The 16,660-nt window shown below is 50.0% G+C and overlaps 1 protein-coding gene across 1 annotated transcript; it reads left to right on the plus strand.

The window, feature by feature from the left end:
* Positions 1–281: 281 nt before the first annotated feature.
* Positions 282–11,381, plus strand: enc3 (ectodermal-neural cortex 3). Its single transcript, XM_076153390.1, has 4 exons — positions 282–548; positions 1,543–2,573; positions 2,672–3,445; positions 10,023–11,381. Exons 2-3 carry the CDS (start codon positions 1,551–1,553, stop codon positions 3,416–3,418), a joined length of 1,770 nt encoding a protein of 589 aa, XP_076009505.1. The 5' UTR covers positions 282–548; positions 1,543–1,550; the 3' UTR covers positions 3,419–3,445; positions 10,023–11,381.
* The last annotated feature ends 5,279 nt before the right edge of the window (positions 11,382–16,660 follow it).

A 16,660-nucleotide genomic window follows, 5' to 3' on the forward strand; every position in this document is an offset into this window, starting at 1 on the left:
TTGCCTCTTGTGTTTGTAAATACACTGCAGTCAAACACAACAAAAGAGCTGAACACCTTCCTCACAGACAGCGCATCAAAGTATGATTAACTGCGCAACTTTATGTGTTTAATTGCACAGACTTACCTGATAAACTGGTAATTCTGAGCGTGGTACACAAAAGGTGAGTGTGTATGTAATTTATGGCTGTTTATAGACGAGTGTGTTTGTGTGCCGTTTTGAGCTCATTGGACGCGGGGCTGTGTGAGGAGGAGGAAGAGGAGGAGGAGGAGGAGTCAGGGGAAACACTACACTTCTGCTCTGCAGGCTGCGTGGCTCGGCTCCACACACCGCACCGAGCTACCAAACTTTCCACACCGCCTCCTGCGCGTGAACTAAACACAGACAAATGGGCCGTTTCGCCGTTTTACAACACGACACAGGTTCGATCCCCGAGGTCGGATTCATCTAAACTAAACCGGGCCGCGACGCTTCAAACTATTCCAGCGAGCGATCGAGTTTCCAGCCAAGATAAAGGCACCGGATCTGACACAAAAGAGACCATCAAGGTAAGAAAGCTCCGTGAAGTTTCATCCCCCAATCCTCCGAAAATATCGATCACACTCGGGTTCTTTCTTGGCATCCCGGAAACTTCCGAAATGTGAGAGAGGGAGTTCGGTTACAGCTCGTAACATCCGATCCTTTGATGTTGCGGATAGTAGCTGCTAAGTTCGGAGGAAAGTTGAGCTCCTGCTGCCGAGGCGCTGACCGGAGTTTCACATTTAACGGCACAAAACGAATTGGATTTCACGCTGAGTTCCCCACGGAAGTCCACAGTTTCTCCTTTCTCCCGTCGCCGGGGTTGAATAGCTGCTTTAAATTTATCTGCTGTGCAACAATAGAAGCTTTTAGGCATGTAGGATATTTATTTGACTCGATTCTAAAAGCCCTGAATGCAACCATGAGAGAAAAGGGATTCGTGTGTGTTTGCGGGTGTGTGTGTGTGAGTGAGAGGATCTGCTGAGAGGTGTCAGATCTGTGAAAGGTTTGTGTGTGTGTGTGTGTGTGTGTCCCAGCGGAAGGAACAGAACAAGCTGACAGGAGTGTGTGTTGGCTGGAGGTGACTCATGGTCCTGACATGTTGATGTGATGCAGGGCCTCCTCACACCCAGGTGCCCTGTCTTTCATCCATTACATAAGCTTAGACGTTAGAGGTAGCTAAAGCAGGTAATGTATAGCCACAGCTGTGAGACTGGTTGTTTTATAGCCCTACACACACACACACACACACATGGTTTCCTTCTGTACCTTATCTGATTTCCTTTCATCTCTCTTAAAGGCTGAAGTTCATATCCGTCCTGAGCCAACATGCTGATATGAGAGGAGCGATGTGTTTTGAATCCTTATCCATCAGCTGTTGTATTCTGTTTAATCACAAAACCAGGAAGGCGTGTTTGTCTTTAAATCGGCTCGTTCGGCTCGTTCCTGTCAGCCATCACCACCAGCTGATTAAACCTGTGAAACGCCGCTTATGTACGCTGTCTCTTTCATTTCCCTCTGCAGGTCTAAGAATGTCTGTCAGCAACCACGAGAACAGAAAATCACGCTCCAGCTCAGGCTCCATGAATATCCACCTGTTCCACAAGACGTCCCACGCCGAGAGCCTGCTGACTCAGCTCAACCTGCTGCGCAAACGCCGGGTCTTCACAGATGTCGTGCTGAAGGCCGGCAACCGCGCTTTCCCCTGCCACCGCGCCGTCCTGGCCTCTTGCAGCCGCTACTTCGAGGCCATGTTCAGCGGCGGCCTCAGGGAGAGTCGCGACGCAGAGGTCAACTTCCACGACTCTCTGCATCCGGAGGTGCTGGAGCTTTTGCTGGACTACGCCTACTCGGCTCGAGTCATCATCAATGAGGAAAACGCAGAGTCGCTCCTAGAAGCCGGCGACATGCTTCAGTTCCATGACATTATGGACGCAGCGGCAGAGTTTCTAGAAAAGAACCTCCATCAGTCCAACTGTCTGGGGATGATGCTGCTGTCGGACGCTCACCAGTGCCAGAGACTGTACGAGCTGTCATGGAGGATGTGCCTGGCAAACTTTGCTACCCTCTACAGAACAGAGGACTTCCTCAGCCTGCCCAAAGACAAAGTCCAGGAGCTGATTCTCAGTGAGGAGCTGGAGGTGGAGGATGAGAGCCTGGTGTACGAGGCTGTCATCGACTGGGTCAAGGCCGACATGGAGCAGAGACACAGCGAACTGCCCGAGCTGTTGCGTTGTGTCCGTCTCGCCCTGCTCCCCGAGACGTACCTGCTGAAGAACGTCGCTTCCGAGGAGCTGGTGATGTGCCACAAGGTGGGAAGGGAGATCGTGGAAGACGCCGTGCGGTGCAAGATGAGGATCCTACAGAACGACGGGCTTGTGACAGGATTCTGCGCCCGGCCCAGAAAGGTCAGCCAGGTCTTGTTGCTCCTGGGAGGTCAGACTTTCATGTGCGACAAAGTTTACATGATCGACAACAAGACCAAGGAGATCACGCCAAAAACAGACATCCCCAGCCCCCGGAAAGAATGCAGCGCCTGTGCCATTGGTTGCAAGGTAGGAATCTGATACACATTTGCTTACGTTCAATGGTTTATTATGTTATCAAATATAATGAGGTACTCAAAGTGTCTTTTTGTCACTCTGTGTCTCAGGTCTATGTTACTGGAGGACGTGGTTCAGAAAATGGCGCTTCAAAAGACGTCTGGGTGTATGACACGTTACACGACGAGTGGTCCAAAGGTCCACCCATGTTGGTTGCCAGGTTTGGACACGGTGCTGCAGAGCTGGACAACATGCTGTATGTTGTGGGAGGACACACGTCTCTAGCAGGGTCCTTTCCTGCGTCTCCATCTGTATCTCTGAAACAAGTCGAGCAGTACGACCCACAGACAAATAAATGGACCCTGGTCGCTCCGCTCAGAGAGGGAGTAAGCAACGCCGCCGTCGTCGGTGCCAAAAACAAACTCTTTGCCTTCGGAGGCACCAGCATCAACAGAGAAAAGTTCCCCAAGGTTCAGTGCTTTGATCCTCTCCAGAACCGGTGGACGGTACCCGCCGCCTGTCCGCAGCTGTGGCGGTACACGGCAGCTGCGGTGGTCGGCAACCACGTGGTCGTGATCGGCGGGGACACCGAGTTCTCCGCCAGCTCAGCTTACCGGTTCAACAGCGAGACGTACCAGTGGTCCAAATTCGGGGACGTGACGGCCAAGCGGATAAGCTGCCACGCCGTCGCGTCGGGAAATCGACTGTATGTGGTCGGGGGCTACTTCGGGGCTCAGAGGTGTAAGACGCTGGACTGTTACGATCCGTCTTCTGACTCTTGGGACAGCGTGACCAGTGTACCGTACTCACTCATCCCCACCGCCTTCGTCAGCACGTGGAAGTACCTCTCAGCCTAGCCAGACCTGCTGACTCTTGGTTCTATGGTGAGTAATTTCAGCTTCCCTAAACTGACATAAACACACAGTCAGTCAATGATACGTGCTATTCATAGAGTGGCTTTGTACGTCGGATGATATGGGCGCACACTCAGCACAAACATAGCACATCTTTATTTAAATTCCTTCAAACCGCTTTATCACTTAACATGACCCGAGTGAGTGTCACTTGGTTCTGCACGAGGTCCTTCCTGTTCTCAAGGTTGCTCGTGGTTACAGTTACACATTATCTAGCTGCCGTGATGGCCGGGTGTCGGATAAACACGGTGGAGTCCTGGTTTAGAGAGCAGGAGGAATGTCAGCGGCGTTCGTAATTACAGAGCCAGAGCTACAACACAAGGCTCCTGTCAGTGACGGGAGCGAAGGCCAGGAGGCCCGGGATCAGGTCTGTGCTTGTAGCAGCTGAGGCAGGGCAGGGTGCACTGCAGGGCCCGGGCCCCTGGGTGCCAGAGGTGACTACTGCCTGCTATGAGTCAGTACCTTTAAAACAGCTCCTGCTGTTGTGACACATGCGTGTTGGTGAACGGATGGAGAGCGGACGAGGAGGTTTGGGCGAGATTCAAACAAAGAAGCGGTCCAACCTTTTGATTGATTGCTGTGCATATGGTTTAATGAAATGTCACCGTACATAAGATAGAGCTGGAGATGGTTTCCTTTCAAAAAACCCTAGGGTTGCACTTTTTGATCCAAGCCCTATTATGAAAAATGTGCTTCAATACAATGAGTGGTATGTTTATTGCTGTAGGATTGGCAGGGGTTGTTGCTGTCAGTGCTGTAAAGAGTCATAAAGACTCATCGCTAATTAAATCAGGAATTCCAATAGAATAGGAAGAGGGGAATAAAGGAATGATTCATCTCAAGGGTATGAAAATATGATTGAGTGGAACGTGTGATCTGCCCCGAGAGATGACAGGTGGTGTTGGTGGTTTCACAAGAGGCGGTGCGTTTCACCTGGAGGGGTTTTCAGGTTTCACACGGGCTGAGAAAAGGCGGGGCGGAGGAGAGGGAGTGAGTCAACGCAACGCCGGTGTGTTTGTACCTGCGCCCCGGTGGTGGTGGTGGAGCTACTCGGAGTTTCATGACCGGAGGCCTATCCCGGGCTTTGCTCTTTCAGCTGTTATACAAGCTACAGAAAGTCAAGTTGGGCTGCGTTTTTCATCACCTCGTCTTTTATTGTTTGAGTTTGATGGATGTGATGGTTGACGTTGACACAGTGGCTTTTAATTGAGTTGGAGAGATTCACTGAGCGTTCATAGAAACACGTTGATGGTGCTGCAGGTTTGCTTGGTTTAACCTGCTGCACCTTTACTATAGAGCTCCACTCAGTCAGCTAAGAAACAAGAAGTGAGAGTTGTGGTGTTTTTGTTTTCAACACGACACTCCATGCATGCTCACTGTACAGTTCATATGACCTGATGACATGTTTGAACGCCCCTGTGGTAAAATGTGAGGTATCAGATGTAGTTGGTGCTTGGTGACCGTAGAGGGAAGACATGTGAGGTCAAGGATAGGACCTCTATGACATCACCAGGGTTACTTATAACCCTGCAAAACTACAGCAACAGCAAAGTGATTCCTAGAACCTTTGAGCAAATGTACCACTCCACACATTCTCGGGGTGGCTTTTGGTTTTCAAACCTGCATTTTCCAGCACCAACGCAACTCTTGTGATGTCATAGAGGTCATAGAGATATTTGCATGTGCTGTGTGTTGCTCAAAGGTTCAGAGTAAAGCTGAGCTCGTCTTGTGTGTCTACAGTAAACAGCTGCTTGTGCTGGAGCTGGGGGTTCGCCATTATGAGTCTGCTGCTGCTACAGACCGCCGTGTTCACGCTAGCCTTGGTTTTCGGGCCACAGCAGAGACAGACAGGCTGCCTATGAAAGATCAAGGCCCCAAATCCTTCTGAGCTCTCGCAGTGATGTTAGCTACCGTCCTCTGTTGACTCCCTTTATGTTTAATTACAGCAGAGATGGAAAAAAGCTCCGATTTCCAGAAGCCTCCGCTTGTTAAGCAGGCGTCCTAATGTTTCCCAGTGCAGCCGTGCCAAGATGTTTGTGCTTCTCTCAGCCAGAACGGGGGCTCGGGGGGGAGGGAGGGAGGGAGGGAGGGAGGGAGGGAGGGAGGGGGAAAGTGGTAAAAATGAGGGGTGAGGAGGGAAATCGAGGCTCGGATCAGGATTCACTGGAGATGGAGCGGGCGAGCGAGTAAGACCGGGAGAAGCCCGAGCTATAGTTTGTGCCGTTTGGCAGCCGAGACTAACGCCTGCCTAAAAATAAACGGCTTCTGAGGATGTCAACTTTCAGCCGAGGTCAAAGAGAAAAATAATTGTGTGTGTGTGTTCCTTTCATGTTTACGAGGGGCCGAAGACGACTCGTCAGTCAGCTGGTCCAGTGCTCAATCGCGTCGTTGTTGGGTTTTTATGCAGTTGTGAAACCGCTGTTTTTCCACTCTGACTTCTTCCTCTCTCTTTCTCTCTCTCTCACACACACACACACACACACACACACACACACACACACACACACACACACACACACACACACACACACACACACACACACACACACACACACACACACACACACACTCTCTCTCAGTCACGTTGCTGGCATGTCTGGTCCCTTGAAAAGAAGCCAGCCATCCTCGCTCTAATTTGGGAGGAATGAAGGTGTGGTTTGCATTCCCATTAGTAAAGATTTGTCCGTGTTGCCTTGTGGTCCAGGCGTCTCAGGCGCTCTGGACGCTCTGCTTCACTCCGCTCCTTTTGTCACCACCGACTCTTCTCGGCCCCTCTGCATTCCCTACTGATGTGACTAAACCACAGACTCCAGGGGCCAAAACCAGCAACAGAGCCGCTGCCGGTGGAAAATGTAAAGTATTGTAGTGAGTGTTTGTTACAGTCCTGGATTAGAGATGCAAGGCCGGGTTTTTTTTTAATCAAGAAAAAATAAAACGGATGAAGAAACCGATCACGCAGCTTTATTTTTCTGTATGGCGTCCAGTCATCAGCCGGCGGTAGAGTTGTGTGTGTGTTGGAGGCTCTTGGTGGGCAGGGGAGCAGGGGAGCAGGGGAGCAGGGGAGCAGCAGGGTGTAATCTGCCGCTCAGTTGTTGGTACCAGACTGCAGGCAGACAGGATGTAATCTGAGATCTCTGCACAAAGTTCAGCTCAGACTCTCTTTCCTTTAAACCACTCGACTGTAGAAATGACTGCTCGCCGTTATCCCTCGATCTGCGCCGTAGCCTTTGTTTTCGCTGCTTCCCTCCTCCTCCTCCTCCCTCCCTCCCTCCCTCCCTCCTCCTCTTCTCCACCCCTCTCTCCTCATCACCCTTTTCGGGGAAAAAAACTCACAGACGCAGGCGGCGTTCTGCCCGTAACGGCTTTTAACCGCCGCTCTTATGAGGCGGGCAAGGCTCTGTGTGAGTGGGTACACCTGGAGGAGGGGGTCAGGGGTTGCCTGAGCGAGTCCTCGGCGGGTTCTGGCTGCGTCCCCAGACAGCTGCTGAAAAATGGAAAGGTCAGAGTGGGATCAGGGTGGGAGGAGTGCAGAGGCCCCCGGGCGTTCAATACTAATGTTTTATTAATGCCTCACTGTGAGCGCCACCAGGAACACGCGCTGAATAAGGCTTTTATTGTGGCATCTGTGTACAACAACACCACACACCCCCCACCCCTCATTCACCCCACCACAACCTTCTCCAGATGCACACACACACACACAAGCACGTGGACGCACACTCCCCGTCTCCGGTCCCTTGAGTAATCAATCCAGCACATTACAGCCCCTCAGCACCGCTCGGCTTCAATTTGCATAAACTTAATAGAGTTTTTATTGTTTTCTTTCCTCCGCGCTGAGAGAAACAAAAAGGAAAAGTGGAAAAGGCTTCAAATGGCTGAATAATCACCCAGGCTAATTTGATTATGTCCTTAAAAAGAGACGAGCTGTCATACAGTTAGAGGGGGCCTCTTCAGGGAGCCAGCTGGGGCGGGACAGGAGTGTGTGTGTGTGTGTGTGTGTCTGTCTGCGTGGTAATTCATCTGAATTACGTAATATTTATGCCTCTGAAGTAGCATTAAAGTGGCGCCTATTCAGTCATAGAGGCGCTCTTTGTTCCAGGACACGGCTCATTATGTCTTTGAAGGGGGGGGGGGGCGTCCTCGTCCCATCTCAGAGTCCTTCATCAGTCCCCCAAACTCCTCAAAGTCGCGAGGTAAATTAAGTCGGCCGCCCTTTTAAAAGTCACTGTGATTCATACTTTGGTCAATACGGTGAGATTCTGGGCGTCCATTAGTAAACAGAGCACAGGACTGCAGGCGGGACACCGGGGACGGAGCGTGAAAGGGGACTCGGCTTTTGTAATTAGGTCTGAAAAAACGCTGACGAGGCGCAGTTGAGATGAAACAACAGAGAGCGAAGGAAGCCAAACTCATAGATCCTCAACTTTAGGCCAATCGGCACAACACACACAATGTTTTCACCCACTGTGCACATCGTTTCCACAGCTAGGGGACAAAGGCAGGCAAAATCGACCCCTTAAGTGAGGATACAGAACAGGAACATCAGTCAAACTCGTCCCCTGTAAATCTTTTTATAAACGTCTTTTTTACCCAATAAAAATTATCTTGAAACTCAATCTGGCAATGCTCCCAAGTGGAAGTGAGGAGGATGGACAGACGGGTAACACTTTAGTGCGTTAGACCAGCAGCCATCTGTTTGGACGACTGAAGGACACACACACACACGTACACACACACCCTCCGTCCCTGCTTACTGTTGAGGATTACCTGTGGATTTGCAACTCCTCGTCGTCTCGTCTGCCTTTTGGCATCCGCTCTTATTTACGTTATAATTCCACGTTATGACCGCGGGGAGTTTGCTAAAAGCGGCTTTGCTTACCTTTTGAGTTTGTCAAAGTTTGAACGGAAGCCGAACAGGATGAGTGTGTAGCCTGCTGGCTCTGTGTGTATGAGATAGTGACAGTGACTAACATGGCTCAGGGTCAAAGCTTTTGTTCTGGCTCGGGTTGACTTTGAGTGTTGATACTGAAGGAACCGTGAGAGAGACGGGAACACATTCTTGGTGACAGCGGCACCTTTTGTTGTATAATAGGCGAGGGAGGCGGAGTTTGATAGCAGGGCGAGACGGTTGGGTGGCAGCGCAGACGATGACAGGTTTATATGAAGGCTGGAGTTTGAAATCTGACACACTTTATGAAGTTGTTTACACTTTCCTTCAACCGCCAGCTTGTGTTTGACATCGCTGGGCCCGAACGCTGCAGCGCGCAGATAAAAGCTAAATATAAAGCTGCAGCTTCTGTGGAACTCATATTCAGATTGTGTTGCTTGACGCAAACCAGAGAAGCTATTTATCTTTTCCACTTAACTTCTGGATTAAAGCAGCAGCAGAACTCCAGTGACCCACACACACACACACACACACGCACACGCACGCGCACACACACACACGGTGGCAATGGAAACTTCCACAAGGCTCTGCGGCTGCATGTGATGCTTTGCTGCTGCTTTGATCAGGGTGGGAAAGATGAGGTTCGGGTACCTGGTTGGATCATGCTGCAAGGCCTTTCATGGACACACACCACACGAGGCGATGCAGGGGGGGAGGCGGGATTCTAATCGATGAATTCTAAACGATTTATCGGTTAGAATCAACTACTCGATTTAAGAAATGGTTGATTTAAACTAGACTGAAGCCCCATGATACTTTGGTGTGCTGGTGTGTGTGTGTGTGTGTGGTGTGTGTTCTCAGTGTTGCTGTTAATGTAAACGAGCCTCGTGTTTATTCGCAAACAGTAGCCGACGCGACGCTTATGGATCAGTGGAGGCTTCAGATTGCACTTGCAGGCATGGAAACGAGAGCTCATTATGTCGCTCCCCCCTCCCCCCCACTAGAGACCGCCTGGAACTGTCAGCCCCCCTGTCTGTCTGTCTATCTGAGAACACACACACATCCCTTCAGTTGTCTGAGCTAAATTGAGTGAGAATCACAAATATGCAAATCAGTGGGAAACATCGTGTTGGCATGTCCCCCCCCCCCCATTAAATATCCAGTCAACATTCCAGCATAGCAGCGGGGGGGCGGGGGGGACACACACACACATTCACACACAGAGGAGATGCTGAAGTATCTGCGGTCACACTGGAAGCTGCAGCTGAGAGATTCCAGCTCCGGAAAACTGGAATTCAGCACAACATTTACTTTTACAGAAGGAATCTTATCGCCCTAATATGTTTCACAGCTCCATGGTTTGAACTCTGCGCTGCCCCCTTCAGGTTTAAAGTCACACACGCGGCTTAATCCCTTTGGTTAAATAAGGCGGCGTCCCGAGGCGTTAGTAACGCTGTGTGGGGGCGAGGCCGGCCGCATTCCTCTGTATCGCCTGAGAACGTCCAGGCTGCCATGTGGTCATGCGGCCCGGCGAGAGAAGAGGAATCCACACGCGGTGACTGTGTGTGTGTGTGTGTGTGTGTGTGTGTGTGTGTGAGGCCAAACTGTTAACGTCTCTCTCTCTCTCTCTCTCTCTCTCTCGCTCTCTCTCTCTCACAGATCAGCTTCTGGTATGTGGGCGCGTCTCCCCTTCAGCCGCTGCAGATTGGATGAAGATGACGACGACGGAATGTGTGTGTCCGTGCTTGTGCGTGTGTGTCCCTGCTCTCCGTGGGACCGTCCACACACACACACACACCCCTCCTCCCCCTCCTCCCACCTGATCTGTGTATCTTTCCCATGTATCTCAGTAACCTGTGCTGGCCTGGTTGCTGTGTGCTTCACATTGGCCAGAAACGGAGCTTTGTGCTGCGGGCATTAAAAGTCGGGAAGACTCGGACCAGAACCTCCATTAGAGGGGACATGTTGGCCCTTCACCCCCCCTCCCTCTCCCTCTCCCTCCCTCCCCCCCTCTCTCTCTCTTATAAGCTATGGAAAAGCACTGACTGTACCTCCTCCCCTGCTTCACTGACTCGATGCTGTCATCTATCGTTTCCATCATCTGGCTTCTCACCGGCGTGTAACCGCTCAGCGTGACTGGTGGTCGCTCAGGTGTAATTTATTCGAACTGAGGAAGAGGAGGAAGAGGTGGATCATTTAGGGGAGAAGTAGAAGCGACACTTCCTGTTTGTATTTCCCAGACGTCGGACACGTTCCTCCCTCAAGTGTGCGTCTTCTTCCCCCAAACTTAAAGAAGTGAGACTGTGGCCCGTTATGACTGAAGAAGAAGAAGAAGAAGAAGACCCCGATTCTGTTTGAAGTTACATCTCCATTCTGTCCCTCTTCATCACTTTATCTCTCTCTCTCTCTCTCTGTGTGTGTGTGTGTTTTGTGTCTCAGGGTTCTTTATAGCTGAAGCTGGTCCGTCTCTTTGTGAATGTATCTGGTTTGTGATAAGGAACTTCAAACAGCATTCAGTGTCACTTTGAGAATTCTTTTGTTTTTTTAACGTTATTATTGCCAAAACCTGTAAATGAAACCGTAGCGTTTGGATGAAACTAACACCGTCTGAGGCAGTTAACAAATACTTTAAAGTTATATATTATTATTTTTTCACTCATACAAATGTCTCCTGTGTGTGTATAGTTTGTACATTTGCTTTGTCATTCATTTGTAGAAGCCTTTGATTTGCACAATTTGTACAAAGAAATCTCTTAACGGTCTTAATTTTGTTGATGTTAACCCTTCGTGGGCTCGTGTGAATAATCGAAGTGTTTTTGTAGCAAATTTCCCCCCCGAAATCCATCTTTATTTTTTATTTTGTATCCTTATTGCGCAGACTCGTCTGCCGTTTCCAACATGTGGAAGTGTGTGTGTATGAAACGTACTGATATCTTAAGCTGATCACCTGTTACTTTGTGTCAAGACGTCTTGTTCGTGTTCTGCAAGTCACAACTTGTTAATAAACGTCATGTTGCTGAAAAATACCGGTGTTGTTTGTGTTTGCTGTGTTTATGGAGGAATGAGCGGAATGTGAGAGTCGTATAACCGCACAGGTGCTCTGCTCAACGGGTCGGGAATAGTTTCCACCAGATGCAGGTTAGCTGTGTGTGTGTGTGTGTGTGTGTGTGTGTGTGTGTGTGTGTGTGTGTGTGTGTGTGTGTGTGTGTGTGTGTGTGTGTGTGTGTGTGTGTGTGTGTGTGTGTGTGTGTGTGTGTGTGTGTGTGTGTGTGTGTGTGTGTGTGTGTGTGTGTGTGTGTGTGTGTGTGTGTGTGTGTGTGTGTGTGTGTGTGTGACAGATGGTTTACTGCAAACCGCCGGCTCCCAATTGTTCTGGAGTCGTATCGGGGAACACACTTCATTCACAGTGGCAACACACACCTTCAGGGTGAACTCGACCTCCGTCTTACTGAATGCAGGAAGATGCAAACACACACACACACAAACACACAGGCAAAGATGCTGTTCAGAAGCCAAAATCAAATAAGAAAAACACAGGATTGGAACCTTTACATTGATTGATTGATCTTTTAACACCAATACTGTCAGAGTCCAATCTCATAAAACAAACCTTTGGGTCTTTGCTCGGCTCTGTTTTGGTTCGCCGCTCCACATGGAGCTCCTGATCTGTCTGAGCCTTTATGAGGGATGAAGAGGAACCAGAAGGAGCAAGATGAGGCAGAGAGGACGAGCAGGCCGGATGATTGAAGAGCCACTAAAGTCTGCGTCTGGATGGCAGCGTTAAATCACACACACCTGCTCCCCGGCTCAGCTACCGGGAAGTTTTACTGCAAGACCAAAATAAAATCCAACATTTATTAGACGACGCCTCACAACTTTTAATTTCTGTTCTTCCTTCTTCACCTCTCCTCACCTTTTTTTCCAAAGAGGTACTAGAGGATGTTAATGACCCACAGATGGGTGTGTGTGTGTGTGTGTGTGTATGTGTGTGTGTGTGTTTGTGGGAAGCAGAAGTTTTGCAAGTTGTTTGTAAGTCCTGCTGCATGTGATTTGAATATTAAATGTTGTTGTCTCTAGTGATGGGCATTTCGCTGTATTGTTGTGAGCACATATATGTACTTATAATCACAACACTGATCTGATAACAGGGAAATAACGAGACAACAACAACAACATGGCTTTCTCTCGTCTGCTTGTTTCCTCCGAGATTAGCTGCTCTCACATGGAGACACCATGATGAAGAGGTAAGGGGGGACTCTTATCCAATTTGACGGTTTTTTTGACGGGCCATATCGTCGCACTAGGATTCTTTGGTGCAAGTTTGGAGACCCATCACTAGTTGCATCATTGTTTACTGGTGTTGCATCATACTTTATATATATCAGAGAGCATGTGATGTTTCCAATGTTAACAGGCTCTTAAAGCACTAAAAAGCATCAAATCTCTCCCACACGTGCCACAAATGAATACATTAAATAAAGATTTGCCTGCTTGTAAATGTCATCAAATCTTCAGTGGCGGCTCTAAAACAAATAAGTGGGTGACATAATGCGGCGGCTTTGTTTCATCTTTTCAAAGCAGACGAAAATTCAAAAGCTCGCCATTAATTGGATGTAAACAAAAGTTCCTCCTCTGCAGCGATGACATCATGCCCGCGGCCGGCCGTGTGCAGTCAGGCGTGCGGACATGTTTGTGGCAGCCAGTACAGACTCAGGGTATCATCAAAGGTTAATGTATGGATCTCTATATACAGTGCAGACGTGCGTGAAGAGATGAGACGCGTCTCTGTGAAAGACCTGGCAGTGGACAGCAGGACCACAGGCTTCATTCAGCCCGCCGCCATTGTCATGCAAAATGTGCAAACTTGGCAATTTCAAACAGATTTCGCCAACAACACAATTAAACCGCCGCGAATAAATAGACGTCTGAAAGTCGGACGGGGACAAAAGAACCTCAGAGGCCTGGACAAGACAAAAAAAACACAGGAGGGAGGGGCTGAGGGGACAGAATGAAGGGAGAGGACGAGGACAAACCGCCATCACGCTCCGGATCTGGACTGGAGGACATATGGGGTGTTTGTGTGTGTGTGTGTGTGTGTGTGTGTCTGCTCATGAATGTACATGGATATGTGTGTGTGTGTGTGTGTGTGTGTGTGTGTGTGTGTTTGTGTGTGTGTGTGTGTGTGTGTGCAGAACACTTAGCGCTCGGTGTTCACCCATAAGAAAGGAGGCAGCGGGGTGGAACAGACGGGTGAGGTCACACTCTGCCTCTGCACCCAAATATTGGCGTGTGTCTCCTGGCCTGAGACGCTCCAGCTGGGTCCCCCCCCCCCCCCCCCCCCCCCTCCCCCCCTCCTCCTGCTCCGGCCAGGGGACAAAGACGCCTTGATGAGGACAGGACTGAGCTCCTCTGGGCTCCCTGGGGAGACGGCACACGCCTCTGCAGGCTGGGGAGCTCCACAGGGACAGAGACAGATCCATACACACATAATGGACCAATCAAGAGGAGATCTGTCCAAAAGGGCCTGCATGTCAAACCAGCCGCTCTATATGTGAACCCGCTGCTCTATATGTGAACCTTAATGCTGCTGCTCTATATGTGAACCCGTCGCTCTGTTCAGACTGTAAACAAGGTGAGCAGTGAGATTTATGTTTGTGTTTTTGTCAGTGTTGAAAGTTTGCGCCAGGGCTTATAAATGTGGTGTAAGCAGACAGACAGACAGGGTGTGTGTGTGTGTGTGTGTGTGTGTGTGTGTGTGTGTCTGTGTGTGTGTGTGTGTGGTAAGGTCAAACCACAGCATTCATCTCAGACTGTTGGCTGCCATGTGGAAAACATCTATACTGAACTTCTAGGTGAAAATGTGGTCTGTGGTTCCATATATAATCTGTGTGTGTGTGTGTGTGTGTGTGTGTGTGTGTGTGTGTTTGATCATTCAAATACAATCAGGTCCACTCTCTCTCTCTCTCTGTGCGCTTTCTTGACATAAATGGTGCTTTCTGCCATTGCTTGTGTGTGTGTGTGTGTGTGTGTGTGTATCTCGGTGAGGGCATCTCTTTGCTGGCAGAGGCTCTGAGGTTTGGGCTCAGGCCCGGTAAGCAAAAACAAGGAGTAAACAGAGGGCGAGACGGACGGACGGACAGACAGACATGCATACAGACAGACAGACAGACAGACAGGCTAACCGCTGGAGCGAGATCAGGGCTCACCTCGTCTCTGAGAGGGGGGGGGGGGGCCACAAACAAAGAAATCTCAGGTTTACAAAAAGATGAGCACGTTCCAGCGGGTTATGAGGTCATGCAGAGGAAGACACAACACACAAACACAACAATGACTGAGTGTTATACAAATGAAGAAACTTTGTGTTGTGCTGCTGACAGACTCAGGGACTCACACACCTGCTGAGACACACAGGAAGTGACCTCATTATACACATTTAAGCATTCTGTCACTATAGCATGAAACTGACAAGACTAACCTCTCTCTCTCTCCCTCTCTCTCTCTCTCTCCTCTCTCTCCCTCTCTCTCTCTCTCTCTCTCTCTCCCTCTCTTTCTCTCTCTCTCTCCCTCTCTCTCTCTCTCTCTCTCTCTCTCTCTCTCTCTCCCTCTCTCTCTCTCTCTCTCTCCCCTCTCTCCCTCTCTCTCTCTCGCTCTCTCTCTCTCTCTCTCACTCTCTCTCTCTCTCTCTCCCTCTCTCTACCCCTCTCTCCCCTCTCTCCCTCTCTCTCTCTCTCTCTCTCATTCTCTCTCTCTCTCTCTTTGCTCCACCAGATGAGTTTCGCCGCATCCATTTTCTATTCCTGGCCGCCTGAGCAGAGGAGCGCCTGCGGCTTTGACAAAGAAAGGAGAAATAGGAGCATTGTGTCAGGACGACTCTTTCAGGCTCGCCCCGATCCGGCCACAGTAATAACTGTTTACACAATGGAATAATTACCCCGGCTAAATTGCAGGGAGGAGAGAGAGAGAGAGAGAGAGAGAGAGAGAGAGAGAGAGAGAGAGAGAGAGAGAGAGAGAGAGAGAGAGAGAGAGAGAGGAATGAACTTGACAGTCAAAGAGTCGATTGTTTGGCGTTGAGGCCTTTGATGAGGGCCGCTCGCTGCCTCGGGGCTAACACACACACACACACACACACACACACACATGCAAACACACATCCCACATTTCCCTGCTCTTTGCATCAGATTCAAAATCTAAGTTGTCCATGATGTGAACTGATTTGGACGCGGTGGCTTTGTTGTGCGTTTGGCGTCACGTGACTTCCTGTGCAGCTGAGGGCATTTTTCAGATGCCGCTGCCCTCCATTGTTGTCAGAGGAGGTGGGAGAAACATGCGGACTATGTGCTTTGGCAGGAGCGCCTCTGTTATCTCCCATCGCGTCATGACGGAGAGTCGACTCCCGGACGCTTTCATTCACAGGAGAAGCATCCGGACACGAGCAGCGGACGTGCCGGACAAGCTTGGAATACTGGGATTTACACGGACGGAAAGGATGCATTTCAGCTCCCGCCTGTCACAAAGCCCCGCGTGTGTGTGAGTGTGTGTGTGGGTGTGTGTGGGTGTGTGTGGGTGTGGGGAAGCGGTTGGAATTTTTTTTAACGTAATTGAGATTTCCTCTGACACTCATTAATAAAACAGAGCAGCTGCGTTGAGTGAGGCAGGAGGGGAGCAGGGGGTCGCTGGAGGTTGGGGGGGCTTTGATATTTTGCCTGAGGTCACACACACACACACACACACACACACACAAACATGAAATCCCAATCAAACCCCCACCCCTCTTTCTGCCTGGAGAGACACATCAAAAGCCTCTTCTACGGCCTCAGAGTCACAGCATGAACATCAGCTCTCCACACACACACACACACACACACACACGCACACATAAACAATATATGCGTTGTGCATCAGCCAATCACTTCAGATGTGATGTGACACTTGAGTCTGAATAATAGAATAGAGAGACAGTGGGACGTGTCAGCAGCATCTGTCTCTGTCTCTGTCTCTGTCTCTGTGCGGGGTCGGCGTGTGTCGTCCTCCCTGCTCTCTGTCAGGAGCTTATAGAGGACTAATGAAGCGGACACACACACGCACACACACACAGGCACGTCACGCAGGGTGAGCGAGGGTCAGACGGGTCAGACGGTGCCATGCGGACGCCACAGCTTGCATTTAAGCGGCAAAGTGGAGGCGTTGAACACTGGTAAAGCCAGAACGCCACGCTGAATGATTAAGGTTGGTATTAGTTTGAAAGGCGGCGGCTCCCTGCTGCGCTCTGATTGGCTGACGAACACCGTTTCCCAGGG

The sequence above is a fragment of the Genypterus blacodes genome, unplaced genomic scaffold (genome assembly GCF_046128005.1).
Source record: "Genypterus blacodes isolate CSIRO-AG114 ecotype Tasmania unplaced genomic scaffold, CSIRO-AGI_Gbla_v1 ptg000058l_1, whole genome shotgun sequence".
Classification (NCBI taxonomy): domain Eukaryota; kingdom Metazoa; phylum Chordata; class Actinopteri; order Ophidiiformes; family Ophidiidae; genus Genypterus; species Genypterus blacodes.